The sequence below is a fragment of the Canis lupus genome, chromosome 1 (assembly GCF_048164855.1).
Source record: "Canis lupus baileyi chromosome 1, mCanLup2.hap1, whole genome shotgun sequence".
NCBI classification, from domain to species: domain Eukaryota; kingdom Metazoa; phylum Chordata; class Mammalia; order Carnivora; family Canidae; genus Canis; species Canis lupus.
The window spans coordinates 98,074,366-98,090,320 of record NC_132838.1 but is presented as its reverse complement, the minus strand read 5'-3'; the positions used below and the strand labels follow the sequence as shown (position 1 = coordinate 98,090,320).

The window sequence follows — 15,955 nt, the reverse complement described above, 5'->3', positions numbered from 1 at the left end:
AGGCTGGAGGAGAGCCCACGGAGGACATGGGGAAAAGCATGTCCTGGGAAAAGCCACGTGGCTGTATTTCAGCTCCCGATCACAGTGCACGCCCTTGGGAACACTAAGGATGGCCGAGAGGTGTGTCCCAAGAAGACCGATGCCCAGCTGCATTTTTATTATTGATTATTTCTATAATTTTATTGTTGGGATTGGTTTTTATTTTATTTTTTTAAAGATTTTTTATTTATTTATTCATGAGACAGAGAGAGAGGCAGAGATACAGGCAGAGAGAGAAGCAGGCTCCATGGAGGGAGCCCGATGTGGGACTCGATCCCGGGATTCCAGGATCACGCCCTGGGCCGAAGGCAGGCGCTTAACCGCTGAGCCACCCAGGCATCCCGGGATTGGTTTTTATTAAACATCAACCCTGGAGGCACAGAGCAAGCCCATATTACACAGCTGCTGGAGGTGTGGGGCTGCGCAGGGAGCGGTAGGAGGGGACGTGTCTCTCCAGCTGGTAAGGAGGCAGGAGTCTAAGCAGGAGGGAGGCAGACACGGTGGTTCCCACCTGACCGCTTCCAGTCACACATGCCCCCTGCACCCCCTGGTTGGCCCCAGCCAAGGATGCTGCCCGGTGGCATTTTGGAGAAGAGTAGAGTGGGGAAGGAGCTTCCCTTCGTTCTGAAAAGCAGCCATGGTGAGGGAAGGACAGAGGGTGCCTCCCGACCCATCTGTGGGGCCCTGCTAGTCCAAACAGCAGGGACCCAGACACCTGGAACCGGCCCTCTAAGGCAGTTCCTGGCACACCTGGAAGGGGCAGGGCTGCGGGTGCATGCTGCCTAATGGGCTGATGGGCAGATAGGGGAGGGCAGCAGAGCCTGCAGATGCCACAGCCACATCCCCACGCTCCGGCACCTCGTGGGCTCCTTGGAAGGAGCAGCGACACTGGTGAACTCTCACCAGAGAGGCGCAGGCCCCCAACCTCAACACAGTTTCCAGCCAATGGCAGCCTGTCCTCTGGGGCGTCTGCAGGCCCCGCATTGCTGGGACTTTTACATCAGAGACTGGCAAGAGCTCCGGGCTCCAGCTCCCCTGTACAGACCAGGCGGGTGCCGCTTCCCAGCCCCAGAGGCAGACTGGCTAAACGCTTAGAAAGTAACTTCACACCCGTCAGATTGGCAGGGACTTAACCACCAGGGAGATGAGGTCAGGCTGGGAGGTGGGGGGCCCTAACCCAGTATCACAGGTGCCCCAGTGCAGACAGGCACCCGCTCGAGGCAGAAGGCCCTGTGAAGAAAGACCCTGGAGCCAAGTGGCCACAAGCCGGGATACCAGGAGCTGGAGAGGCAGGAAGGGTGCCCTCTACAGGAGGGGCTCACAGCCTGTGGCCTTGTACGCAGGAGCCCTAGCAAACCTGAGGCAGCCTCCCACGGGGAGAACAGGCTAGTGGGGAGCCTCTCATCTGCCGCTCTCACCCAGGCCAAGCCCTGCTTCTCTGCAGCTTCTACAGGAAAGTTGCTGCAAGGTGGGGAGTTGCTGGGCTCCGGATGTCAGCAAGGGCTGTTGCGGATGGTCCTTGGCTCATCAGGACCGTCCGTGCCCCCCTCCTGTCTAGGCTCAAAGCTTCCCAATCGCCCCACCTCTGGTTCAGGAGTAAGGATGTGGCCAGGATAATCCAGGACATTCACCTCACCTCGCCCCCCAGACACCCGTGCACCTGGGGGCAAATAAGGCTGACACAGAAAGCTCTTGTCTTCTCTGATGGCGTGGAAGGCAGGCAGCCCCGCCACAGCCCCGAGTACCAACCCGGGGCAGGAGGATGCTGGGTGGAAAATCATCCTCACGCACTAACACGGGAATGCAAATTTTTATAGCCAGACTGGGTGGTGATCTGCAAGGTTCACTGACCTCTGAACCATCTAACCTCTCTGCAAATGCCCCCCGAGAGGGGCCGCACAGCAAGGCAGGGACATCTGTGCACAGACTGACCCCTGGGACTCAGTTCACCTGGCGGATGAAGCTCACCTCACCACATCACCGACAGTTACCTGTTCCCTGCTGCCTGCCTGCCTTGGAAACGCATCCAAGAGATGGTAAGGGGGAGGGGGCCAAAACATAATGCTAAGATCTCATTTGCATTGGAATTTTAACAGAAGAGAACATATGTATATGTATGTAGATAAAAAGTTCTGTAAAGCAAACTAGAAGATGTTAACAGTTGGTACCTGGGATGGAGGGTGGGAGGAGGCATAAGTGCGGCTCTAGATTGCTATACACCCCCCCCAAGGCGATGGCAACTCCATCCACGAGTTCTAAGTTGGGACTGTGGGAAGCGCCCATATTCAAGGGTATTCAAGGGTCGCGCACCTGTGGTCAGTGTGCCCACCCAGGCCATTGGCACTTACAGAATGGGGTGGGGGGGCATGGAGGTAGGATCGAGTAGGAAAGGATCCACGGGGATGGAAAGTCCTTGAAGGCCTCAGAGGCCCCATCCAGCCTACGTCTGAGGCCCTGGCAGCATTGTAGGGCATGAGGGGGTTGGCAGGTGAGCTGAGCTGCAAGGCTGTGCCAGGCAGTGGAGTTGGCAGTGAAGCTGGAGCTGGACAGCGGGACAGGTGCGCTATGTGCAGGGTTCCAGGTGGGACCCAGGCCACCCTCAGGACCCGAGTGGGTGCTGTGACTGTGGACCAGGTGTGCCAAGCTACGGCCAGGTGCGCACAGGTGTGTGTTTGAAGCTCACAGTCGTCCAGCGTCTCCTAACCCGGCGGAGTCTGCTGCCACACTTGACTGCCTGCAAACCTCAATTACCATTAACAACACGACAGGACACGTGCTCCGGTCAGCGAAGGGAGCCGAGATGATGAGCAACATCTGGTGTCCAGCATTAAGCCTGTCTGCCTGCGAGCAAGAGAGTGTAAGTCAAGCATTGCTTACCTCTGCGATTAACAGGGTCCTTCGCTACGTATGCCACATAGTCTGTTGTGTCCTGTCAAAGAGAAATGAGACATCCACATCACTAATGACAGGTGAGTCGGCACAGCCAGACGCACAGCACACACACCAGCTCAGGAGTCAAACGCTCCCAGAGAGGTGGCCTTCCTCCAACCACCATGGGCAGTAGTCACCCAAATGGAAGATTCAGACTCAGCAGGTCACCGGCCAGGCCTGGGGTTCTGCATCCACAGCCAGCTCGCACTGGCGCTGACACTGCTGTCTGTGCCTGAACCCCGGGCAGCAGGGATGTGAGGTGCACCCCGTTCTCTGCATGTTGGACCCCCCTGAGGGGCGCTAACAACACGGAGGTCGGAAGCCCAACTCCCAGACAATCTGACCTAAGTAGACTGCATATGAGGAAGATGGTCCTGAGAGTGGAGGCTGCAGCCACTGCCCTCCACTCTGCCTAACAGCGGCCCTCCACCTGAGCTGGTGCCGGCATCCCTCGCGGGGCTTGTGGAAGCAGATGGCAGGGCCCCACCTCCGGGCTTCTGATTCTGTGGGTCCGATGTGAGGCCCCCAAATGAGCATTTCTGACAAGCTTCCCAGTGATGCAGTGCTGCTGGTGCAGAGGCCATGAGGAAACCAGAAGTGAATGTTCAAAGGTTGGTTGCAAAGATGGATGAGACATCACAGTTCTTTTCTTCTCAGACGTAAGCAGTCATTTTAATCCTTTTAAGACGTTTTAAACATGTGGGCTCCATGTAGTAATCTGGCAGTTACAGGTGACACACTAGTCCACTTGGCTGCCTCCTCATCTAATCAGTGCATGGAGGAAACTCTGCCTTCAGAAGTGGGTGGGGCCGCCACGTGGATTTTAGTTTCTAAACCAGCAGAGGAATCAATAATTATCTTCATTCTTGAAAGCAGGGAAGACCTCCCCGTAAAGTTGACATTTTCAATATTCAAAGAAATCTCAGGGAGGCAACTGGTGAAGGCTCACCCCATTCTTGCAGCCACTTCCCAAATGTCACTGCTTGGAAGGCTCCAGGGTTATTGACGAGCTCCTGGTGTGTTCAGCATCTGAAAGATGCTGTGTCATGTGTTCCTCTACTTCTCTCCATGCCCAAGACACCTCCCCCCTCTTCTCTCTCTCTCTCTCTCTCTCTCTCTCTCTTTCTCTCTCTCTCTTTCTCTCTCTGCAGTGCTCCAGGAAAACCCCCCAACAGGAGTGGGGAGGACAACGAGCGTGGGGGTGTGCACTGGTTATGAGCACCTATGGCTAGTGGTGCCAGTTGCAGGGTACTTGTCCATATGCCGATTCCCAGAGCCCACAGCCAGGGCTCTCCAGAGGCTTCTGACATGATGGGCTGCTACCCGGGGCCCCTCCTGCATGTACCCACCTATGCTGTTCCATCCTCCTATTCAGGCCACTATCCACTAGTCTTTTCAGACTGAGCTGGGAAGGGTGTAGAGCACAGACCATCAACCCAGCCACCGGTCATTTCCATCAAGGAAGATCTGGTCAGGATCTGAAGCCAACTGCCGCTTGTGGTCACAAATGCTCTCCATGGATTCAGGAGATGACAGCGTTGGAAGTGTCCTATGATAGCACTCATGTCTCTCAGTTTGTGATCCACAAACCCTGGGGCCGGGCAGATATGTTTGAGATGTCACCAGAATTTTTTTTAAATCTGTTTTCTTTGCCATGATAATCTTAAAAATTAATGCAAGAATATCCAGAACCATCTGAACAACCACTGTGGTGTCAGTTCTGCATGTGATGTCAGCGTCAAGGTTGTCTATTGGGTCTCCAATTTTAAGGGTGCCAGGTTTTTAAAGAATTAGAGAAAAAAAGAACACTCAGACTAGATGCTTTTGCCCCAACTCAAGCAATTAATGTCACATTTGTACATAATGATGTATCACTGAAGTGCTGGCTTGAATAGAATAAATTAGTGGAAGTACTGAGTCATCCAGGCACCCGGGGTAGTGGAGAGATGCTGACCTTGAAGGATCCTGTACTGTGGTGGCTGCTTCTAGAGTCATGCCGAGAGTGGAAATCCAGCATCGGCAAAACCATCCATCACAGGAAATTAACGTTACTTTGAATGTTACTGGCTTTACTGTGTTTATCAGTAGTAAATGTTTGAATTTGACTGGGGTTTAGTGTTCAACAAGAAGCATAAACCTAAGGAGTCTATACTTGACTGATTTTTGTGCCTATTTGGGTAACAAAATCATTATGCATCAGCTCATAGGCAAGGCAGTTCTTCTTTTTACTTTCTTATTGCAGTCTGAGAAATGCTGCTCTGGGGAAGGAAGGCCAGGCAAGGGATGTGACTTGTGTCCCACGTGTCCTGTCCCTTGGATGCTTAATGGCTGAGCCAAGGCAGAGCTCTTCTCATGTTAATACTGATCATTTTCTGGCTCACTGCGGGAGTGTATTGCTATTCAAAACACTGTTCTAGACATCACACAGCCACACATGGAACACTCCGAGCTCCAGACACGGGGCTGCTGGTGCCTGTCCTGTGACTGTTCCATCGCTGTTCCCACTCCCCTAGACCTTCTGAGCCTGGCCAGCACTCTGGCACTTCCCTGGGGGAACTTGGAGCACTGTTAATGACAGTAGATTAAAATAACAGTGCATCTCTTGGGGGGAGTGGCTGGATTAACAGTGTTTTCCAGTCTATCTTCTTTGATATTTCAAAATGCCATTTTCTTACTGAGTAAACCAAGGCACAAAGCAGTAAGTGGATACACACTTAGTGGCAGAATAAGGCATACAGCCTGGAATTGTTAGTGTTATTTAAACATCTACCAATTATCCTGGTCACAAATCAGTATGGAATGGGAACTTATGCAAATGCGAATATGCATTTGGACTGGTTAAAATGGAAAGTAACAGAGTTCCCTCCCCACCCTGGTATCCTGACATTTTCTGTGTCAAAAAAAAGCTCAGAAGAAAATATTAAAAAGTCATGAATTTCTTTAAGGGTCACTGAATGCTTCCTTTTTTTTTTTTTTTTTTAATGACAAGGTGTTGAGGACATTTGAAAGCAGCTCACAGACCCATGTGCATCCTGGAGAATAAAATAATTTTAACACAAGTCAACGTATTTGGTTTCCAGAGTTTTTCTTTGCTGTATACCCACTCATCCTATCAGCATTAGCTGAGGTTTGAGACAAGTTCTTGGAAGAATCTGTTGTTACAGGTGTGTTCTATTCCTTCCTTTTATTTTTCAAGCTGGGTCACCTCCCATATTTCAGAAACTATGGTGCCAAGCATCATATTGAGCCAGTCGTTAGGGCCCCTGCAAGTCGATTAGGGCCGATGCAAACACAGGGGATGGCATGAGGACAGATACGTGTGCAGGTGCGGTGCAGGTGGAGAACGGGCACACCTGTCCCTCCACATCCTCAGAAACGCACCACAGATGGCTTTGATTGTGGCAGACTCCCACTTTCTAAATGTGTGTCTCAATGAGCTCTTTCACTTTACAATAAAACCTAAAAAATGAAGGGGTTGGAGAGAAAGTAAAGGGAGCAGAGAGGAAGAGAAAGAGGAAAAACCACGGTGGAGATTTGAGGATGAGCCCCTAACTACGAGAGACAGCGTGAGTCAGGTGGGTCCTGAGGGGTGCACAGATGGTGCTCCGTCATCCTCTGTCAATCAGGCGGGGGTTTGAGGGCAAAGAACTGCATGCAAGGCGGCCAAATCCTTCTCCTGCCAGTGCCCTGGGCCCAAGGGTCTTGCCAAGCATGACATCTCCTGGGCCCAAGGGTCTTGCCTGTATGACATCTCCCCGGGGGCTGCAGCCGCTGGGGCGGGGATGGCAGGCTCAGGGTGTCTGCAGCCGAGATGCCTGGCCATGACTGTACTGTCCTTTGGAAATGTGGAGATGAGAGCCAGCAGTGGGAACTGCCCCCTCCATCTGGCTCTGCATGAGCCAGCAGCCGTTCCCCAGGTGGGGGAGCAGGGGAGGAAAGGTGTATGTGGGCAGAAGTGGGATAAACACAGGGCATGGGAAATACTCCCTCCCCAGCCAGACCCAGACAAGGTCTCAGGCACTGATCACCTGGGCTGCCCTGGACCTGTCAACTCCTACGTAATAAAACACCACTTCTAAACCTCCATGCTCTCATTATAGGAGACTATTTAGCAGCAAAGGGGCATCTTGTCAGGACAATTTTGCTTTTTGAGTTAATTTAGCTCCAAGAAAATACTCATTTTGTTGTCAGAATTTTTAAAAATTCCCCTAGATCGGTGAAAACCTGGGGCCAATGAAACATGGTATGATAAGTCTCCAGGGGTGGTACTTTCATCCCCTTTGCTTTGGGAAGGGCTGACTGGCTCCTCTTCCCTCAAGACAATTTCTTGCCTGGGTTGCTTCAGAGGACTGGCCGGGGACAGTGAGCAGCAGTTACAGTGTGTAGGGGTGTGTGTGTGTGTGTCTGACTCTGGGGGAGGAGGAGGACGGAGAGGAGGGAGGAGGAGAAGAAGGAGGGAGAGAGACAGGAAGGGGAAGAAGAAGATGGGGAGGGGGAGGAGAGAGGCAGGGAGGGGGAGGAGGGAGAGGGGGATGGGAGAAAGGAGAAAGGAGGAGGAGGGGAAGGGGAGGAGAGAGAAGGGGAGGAGGGAAAGAGGGAAGAAGGGGGAAGGGAGAAGGGAAGGGGAGGAAGGAGAGGATGGAGATGAGGCAGGTGGGCGGCAGGGAGGGGGAGGAGGGAGGTGAGAGAGGAGGGAGATGGGGGAGGGAGGAGGGAGATGAGGAAGGAGGAAGATAGGGAGGGGGAGGAGGGAGTGAGGGAGGAGGGAGAGGGCAGCTTTCTGATGACGTGGACACTGTCTGTGGTGCTGCTGACCAAGCGTAGGGAGCAGATTTCCTTGTGACCCCACCTTCTTGAAAGAAGCAACGCAAAAATAGAACATTCTCTTCTGTTCTCCCTCCCTCTCTCTCTCTCTCCTTCTCTGCTGGCAAAGCAAACCAGTAAGACTACAGCATTGAATTTGGGGAGAAAGATTCTAATTCCAAATATCTATGAATAAACCAGATCCAGTAAACCCGCGGCCCTCCAGTAGACCCCAGGGACGAAATCAGAGGCCCAGCAGCGGGAAGGAAAAGCGCAGGGCCTGGCCGGCCAGGGAGCTGAAGCTGGGGAGCCGCCCCACGAGCACCTCACAAAGCCCACACTCCAGGGACTTTTGCCAGTTTGGGGCTAAGGAACTGAACCCGAAGGGCGGTCCAGAGGGGCCTGTGGGCTGGGGCTTGGGATCCCAGTACCTCCCCGCCCGCGGGCAAGAGGCGCCCCGCGCCCCCAGCCCTTCTCGGGAAGCCCGGGCAGCGCGAGGAGAGCAAGCCGCGGCACTTGGCACTTACCGGGTCTCCCCCGGAGGCGAAGGAGATGGACTGCATGTGGTGGTTCGCGATGATCTGCGGGCCCAGAACGAGAGAGACACCGTCACGCCCCGCCCCGCCCCGCGGCTCCCAGCACCAGCTGTCGGCGCGCAGCACAGGGGCCAGGCCCCCGGGATGGGTAAGGTGGGCCCTACGGACACGACCTTGAGGTCGGTCATGGCAGCGGTCCCCTCTGGGGGGCCCTTCCCGATGCCCCAGCCGCAAGCCAGGACCGCGGCACCTGGGTCTGATCGCACCCGGGAGGGAGGAGCTCTGGGCACCCGCTCGTCAGACGGGGACCCCAAGACCCCGGCACTATAGCGGGCAGTGCCGTGGCCACCGTCGCAGCTCTGACAAGGAGTGTGTCTCCCCACACAACGCACGTCCGCTCCCAAAGACACACGCGGTCTTCAGCAGAGACAGACCCACAGCCAGTGCAGAGGGAAGTGTGTTCCCCACGTGAATCCAGGGTGCGTGCTAATCAGAAAGCCCGCCAGAGATGGGGGCCACCCCGGGCGCTCTCGTAATCAATTTTATCAATTCAAAGGCCAGCGAGGACCTTCTGAGTTAATTTCGAACTGGGAAATTTCCATGAGCCTTATCAACTGCAGGCTGCAGCGGGATTCAGCAGACACTGAGTGAATTAGGAGCTGCCCTAAATTTAAAAAGCTACGTAAGGTTTCCGTGCTATTTTTACCATTTTGAAGAGAATGTAATGACAGTGAAGTAAATTCTGGGGCTGTAAACAGTGGTCCTGCCCGCACCCCAAGGCCACCAGGTTCAGCTCTGCGGGGCGCCTCAGGCCCTCGGTGCAGGCAGTGGGGAGTTAGGGAGGCGACACCCCACCATCCCAGGGCCTTCCCGCTCAAAGCAAGACTAGGACTGAGCCGTAGGAGAAAACAAGACAGTTTAAAATGCCTGCTTTGGTTGTTGGCATTTGCAAGAAGCACTTGGGATCTAGAAAGACCTGAGCGTGTAGATGGATAGACACAAGGAGGTCGCCCTGGATCCGACTGCCCACTGCCCCACGTGGAGCCTTCCGGAATCCTCCCGCCTCCAGTCCCCGGGGCAGGGGGCCACCAGGAGGGTGGCGAGCACCATCAATCCCCGAAGGAGGATCAACTTCTAAAAGGTGTGGATTTGTGCTTGTAAGGTAGCTCTAATACTACGGTTTGGAAATTGAAGCGGGTGTTGTGACTTAGAGGAAAACAATTGGAAATCATATTTGGTCACCACAATGCGTGACTGTCAGTCTGCGGTGGTTGCGGCCCCTCAGGTAAGATGGGAACTAAATGGGGAGCAAGCAGGGTCAAGTAGGTGCAAGCAGGTGTTTCCATCTGAGGGAGGGTTCAGGGGGCTCCTCCTCTCTCAGTGGGGCTGCTCCAAATCTGCAACAGCTGGGTGTGCGCTCCACTACAGAAGAGCCACGGGATGTGGCTGGGACATGTGCCCCTGGCGTCCTGGAAGGCGCCCTCCTGCCCCTGAGCCCAGCCCCACACCCATCCTCCGCAACAGTGAGGACCTGACACAGCCAACCAGCCCCCCAATCCCAGGATGGCTGCGCCCCTTCTGCTCTTCCTGAGTCTTTTTTAGAAGAGGAATGAGGGAGAAGGGGGGACTAGGAGATATTCCCACAGAACTGAGGGCCACGGTCTGAGGGTCCCTAGAAACATGGGAGCAGCCATACATCATGTGATAAGGGACAGAGGCACATGATTCGGGGCAAGGGGACCTGCCTCCCTCGGCCGTCCTGCAGCATGAGGGCCTTGGCAGCTCGGGCTCGGCCTAGGAAAGGGGGCGTGAAAAGACAAGAACGAGGAGCCCGTGCCAAACACAGGCACCTGCCCTGACACTGCACGTAGATCGGACACTTCACCTGTTATCCTCAAGGAAAAGGCAATTTATAGCAGAATTTAAGAAAACCAATTCCATCTACCACTCCATGGGCGACCCTTCAAAGGGGCCCAAGTTTGCAGGCGAGCAGAGATTTGAGACGAACGTGCTCCCCCCGGCCCAGCACACCCGTGGGGGCGGAGCTCGGGGCGGGGCGGGGCGGGGCGCCTACACACCTGCTTGGAGTCCGGCGTCCGCAGGTTCAGGCTGGCGGTGGATATGGTCAGGGAGATGCTCATCCCCGCAAACTGGAGGTTGCTCTTGCCCAAGATGCTGGAGAGCATTTTGCTGGGAGGCTGTGGAATCAAGCAGAAGCCATGTTAGCTTTTGGTTCACATCATCGCGGCCTCTCCTCTCCAGTGCTCCCCCGGTCATCTGCCACACCCCCAAACCTCCATCTCCCCGCCCTCACTAGGCATGTGGCAGAGATGATGCCACGGAGGAGCTGGGAGGCGGGATCCGACACTAACACACACGCTCTGAAACACGCAGAGGCAGCTGTGCACACAGCGGGATGAGGACACTCGCAGGATGTCTGTGTCCAGGTGGCTCCCATGGGGCCACGTCCCATGTCCCCCATAAGCCTGGGAAAGTGCCACAGACCAGAGCCCGCAGCTGCCAGGCTCAGAAACCGGCTTCATCCCACCGGGAGTTAAACCCTTTAGGGCCAGAGCAGAGGGGTCCAGCATCCTCTGGAGTCTGGAGGCCACTCACCCCCACTCACTTGTGGGGTGGGACACAAGGCCTGTGGCTGGAACATCCTCCAGCCAGTGCTCACAGATGGTCATTAGCCCCTGCTAGGCCCAGAGCCAGCTCAGGACGTGCCACCTGGCCCAGATAAACTCAAGGTCCTTTGCACGGCCCCATGGACTGTGCTTTCCTACTGAGCACCTTCCCGCAGGTGCCTTAGGCACCTGCTTCCTAGTCCAGGGTCCAGGCCCCACTCACTGACCATCCTTCCCTTTCAGATTAGAATGTGCCCTGTTTGATATGCTAATTAATGCTAGGTGTTTTTTAATCTCCTGACAAAGCATTTTAATCACCCTCCAAAATTCTGATTAAGTTCTAAGGGGGGGGGACCCAGAAATCTGTTTTACTTGGTCTTACTTTCCCTACCTTCACTGACTCTGAGACACTCCCCTAGCCCTATCCTCAGACTCCCTCCCTGTTAACATATGTGAGATTCAAGATCCAAAGTTCTCTGCCAGGAACCCAGTAGCCCCAGTAGCCCCGTGGCTTCCCCGATGTCCCCAAGCTATGATGACAAAACCCACCCACAACTCTGTGAGTAGCAGGGACAAGCATGCAACCTGCCTGCAAACCTCAGTGTCAGGACAGACTTGGAGACCTCAGAGATGCCCCCAGGACGGAATCTGGGCCTAGATGGTCCTGAGGGTGGGTATTAGTTATATACCTGCTAGACTTTTTTAACTGGAGAGTTTTCCTGAGCTTTCTCTTAATCCATATTTCTCCCTGCCAGGTGAAAAGGTTGAGTGACCTGGTCTTGAGCTCAGCCCACCACCTATGCACACTGTGGCTTCTATCTCTGTGCCTCAGCTTACACCATCTGTAAAACAGGGATGCCCATGGCATTCTGGAATGGGCTGTACCAGCTAATGAGAGACAATTATTAAGTTTGTAGGAATTTTATGAGCTGGGCTTTAAAAGTGGCTGCTATGAAAAAATACTTAAATGTACAGTTAAATAAATTACAATTAAAAAACAATAAATACTCAAAGCTTGTCACTTTCTAGCTGTTTCTGCTACATTAATGCTCATCTGCATTGTTCTGGCCTCTTGTGTCCCCTGCACTTGCCAGGTGGGGACGCTGTGCAATGACCTGCCACCGCATGTCTTCAGGGATGTCACGTCACAGCTTGAAATCAGCCAGGAGGGGCACACACGCCACAGATCTGGTGCTTCTTACTCTGACCCCGAGAGCCGCTGGTTAAATCTGCCAGCACAGGGGCACCTGGGTGACTCCGTGGTTGAGCATCTGCCTTTGGCTCAGGTTGTGTGATCCCAGGGTCCCAGGATCAAGTCCCACATTGGGCTCCCTGCATGGAGCCTACTTCTCCCCCTGCCTGTGTCTCTGCCTCTCTCTCTGTGTCTCTCATGAATAAATAAATAAGATCTTTAAAAAAAATTTTTTTAATCTACCAGCACAGGGCATCTGTCACAGCAGCTATTCTACTGAAGTGAATTAATGCCCGTAAAGGCTGAGAAGGGCTCCTGTCCTGTCGATTGTGTCTATTCCCATCACTGTCTGCAGGTTTAGTTACTGGGGGTGCAACCAGAGAGCTGACTTGGGTCGGCCAGTGACAACTGTCCTGCCCATCACATGGCAGAAGGACCCTACGCTCTTATTGTTTTAAAAGCGCAGAGAGTCAGGCAGTGAAAGGGGATCCTGACGGGTGGGGGGTGACAAAAGGTGCCACGCAGGGAGGAGACACAGGAACAGTACCTTTCTCTTCCTGAAGGCTCCCTTGGTGCCAGGGACGGCTTCACAGACACGGCTGATGGCTTCCCTGAAGGGGGCAGGAAGAGAGATCCTTTTGTCACATTATTCAGGATTCTGTAACCCACAGAGCACATGTGCATGTCCCCAGGGAAAACATCTGCTGTGCAGTTGAGTGTAGACAGTAGGCCCCCCCGCAGCGGGGGTCACCTAGTTCCCCTCAAACGAGCAAAACTGTGCAAAACACGAACAGGTCATCCTGAACCTCTGATGGGCAGTGCCCTCCTGGTGGATGCATCCTAACGGTGTGATAGGTATGACAGGTATCGATGACACACTCCTCTGCTGTATATTTGGTGAGGATTCCATTCGATAAAGCAGGACCTTGATATGTATTGGTGTTCCCTTCAAGGCCATGGTCCTGGCACAGGCCCAGACCTGGCCAAGCATGGCCACGGGTCAACATCCTTCTTCCAAAGCAGGTCAGAATGTTATCAAAAGAAATTTGGTCTTCTGAGTGTTATTCTTAGCTTCTACAGTTAGTATCATAAAACCAAAAAGGTTCTGAGGGAGGAGAGGCTATCCCGCGGTACACAAATGAGCCAGACATGAGGTCTGTGCAGGGCAGCTCCCCGGAGCACGCATTTGCTGAGCAACTACTATGTACAGGGTGTGCCCTGAGGAGAGGAGGCAAAGAGAGTCCTAGGTACAGGGGATGTGACGGGAGGCCGGGCTGCAGAGGGTCCTCCCGGGCGGGAGCCCTCGAGAGGTGGGAAGCAAGCGGAATGGACCTCATGGAGGCTGCTGTGGTCCAGATGGTGGAGGCAGGGGTGCCTACGGTGGAGGGGGCATGGCTGACGGCAGGTGCTTGAAAGCAAAAGTGGGAAGTGGCCTCAGTGGGAAGTGACAGAGACGGGCCAGAGGTGGCTCCAAAGTCAGGAGCCCAGAAAGGAGCTGGGTGAATGTGAACATCTCCCCTCCCTCGTGGGGAAGGACGAGACAGTAAGAGAACACAGGAAGAAAGAAAAAGAAAGAAACAGGGATCAGGACACGCCAGGTGACAAACAAGACAATGGGTCCTCAGAAATATTCTGCAAGCTTTAATACTTCTTGAGATTATTGTCTATCATCTGGAAAAATAATTACCACCACACGACAATGCTCTTACGAGAAACCTGTCCTTGTCAAATTAGGTAAGAGACTGTTCAGGTAAGCTTCACCTTTGCTGCTAAATTCACAGCAGAGGGTAGAGAAAGACCATTCTAGAAGTTCAGATGCCACAAAGACTGCAGGACTGAATCGCCGTGACTCACAAAAAGTTCATTTAAAAGGAACGCGTGTTTTTGATGTTTATGCTTAGTCACACATTTTATAATAACGTTCTAACTGTGGTTTTATCGAAATGATCACCCAAGGACCTTCTAAAAGTAAATTCCTATTGAAGAAGGTCAAGCTGTCTCTTTATAGAGCTGAATAAACCCCAGCATTTATATTTTATCTCTTTAATTAAAAAAAAAAGTTCAGCACATCTCTGCACTGTGCTTGTTATATTAAGTGACAGACTCGGCCGAGCAAAGCAGCCAAATCTCTGATGGTCCCAGCAGGCCAGAAACATATCATCCGGCAGGAAGTATCCTGTAGGTCTCTCCTTAAATATCCATTATAAGCTTCAGATTTCTTTCCCGATCTACCACCATGGACAATGAGAAAAAGAAATCAGCCTTGGGTGACAGTTTCCCAAGAGGATAACTGTCAAGTGTCTAACCTGTATGACACTTGAGTCTGAGCGGGTGGGCCATGAAGCTTGGGCCACAGGCCTCCCCCCGCTGCCTGCGTGCAGCTTCTGTGAGGGAGGTGGGACCCACCCGTGGACATTAGAATGGGTTGTGGGAGGCAGTGCAAATAATAAACCCATCTGTCAAGCAAGTCCTCCCACAGAGAGTCAGGCAGCAGCCCAGGGCACATTTGGAGACTCAGTCTTTTGTCCTTAAGATTTGCAAATGTCAGAAATTTCTCAGAGCTCCAGCACCAGGTAAAGTCCAAAGGATCCCCTTGTGAGCTCTAGAATTCCCCAACACAGCTGCAAATCAAGCTGCTCTTGAGAAAAATGTCCTCTCTCCATCACCCGCACGTACTTGCTTGTAATGCTCATGTGCTAACCTGCATGCGTGTGAATTATCTCTGCACCCAGGCCAATGGTGTCCATTTCCATTTGAAACAGGGATGTGATGTAACACAGTAACTGCCACCCTTCCGTGCCTGGTCACTCTGCGGTCTAACCACAGAGGTCACGATTCTCCTCGTCCCTCCTCACTCTCTAGCACAGCACATTTGCATGAGTGCTCCCACCCCAATTTGTTCATTTAGCAATAATAATTTGGCTTTGTGCAATTGCAGTGAATCCTGGAGTGAGTCTTAGGTGGCAGTAACAGGTGCTCCCTTGTCATTAGTAACAGAGAGTAACCTCGACCCACCTGTTCAGCATGATCCCACCTAGGTGAGCCATGCTGTGACCTCTGGCACCTGTGCAGTCACCCAAAAGTACTCATCACCTCTCTTTGTTGTGGTCCCACCACCTCCCCCCATTCAGCATAAGGTTCTCTTGAACTTCCACCTCTCACATTTCATAACTGCTGCAGAGTGTAGCAGGATTTGAGAACTGGGTCCTTTGAACTCATGGAGCACCACTGTTGTCCCCGTTCATCCATCTCATGCTGCCCACTCCCCCTCCCCAAACACACCATTTTACAAACTAAAATCATAAAAAAAGATATGTGTTCCAAATGGTGATTTTTGTTATCATGTTATATTCTAGTGGGTGAAGGAACAACAAATATACACGTATGATGGCAAACTCTCATCCGTTGCACAAAGAAACAAAAAGGAAAGATAAATATGGTGGAAGGGAGTAGAACACACCACCCCACAAAGGCCACCCTGGCAGCAAGTGAAAAAAATAGCTCTGCTCTTCCCTTATTTGTCTAGAAATAGGACATAAATTTGTGGAGACAGCCCCACTGCCCTGTCTACAGGGAAGGATGGAGGTGAATCACCAGATAGCCCTGGGCCCCCTGCAGCACCAAGAACCAGCACTGGAATCGACTTGCTGCAACTAGCTCTATCTATCCATGGATGTCCATGTGTATTTGCCTCCTCAGTTTGCCACACCTAGAAACCCAAAATTCTTTTCCTAGGCTTTGTCACTTCTGTCTGGATTGCTTGTGCTTTGTTAAGATGTGATATAAGCCCAAGTTCTAACCACTTCTTTGAGTTACTCATCACCGAG

General features: G+C 52.8%; 1 protein-coding gene across 1 annotated transcript in view; it reads right to left on the bottom strand.

The window, feature by feature from the left end:
• Positions 1-15,955, bottom strand: part of SHC3 (SHC adaptor protein 3) — a 108,908-nt gene that overhangs the window by 40,264 nt on the left and 52,689 nt on the right. The window contains exons 3-6 of the mRNA XM_072841507.1: positions 12,676-12,739; positions 10,388-10,507; positions 8,301-8,354; positions 2,917-2,968 (exon numbers count right to left, since the gene is read on the bottom strand). Coding sequence (XP_072697608.1) covers positions 2,917-2,968; positions 8,301-8,354; positions 10,388-10,507; positions 12,676-12,739 — 290 coding nt within the window. The remainder of the gene's footprint in view (positions 1-2,916; positions 2,969-8,300; positions 8,355-10,387; positions 10,508-12,675; positions 12,740-15,955) is intronic.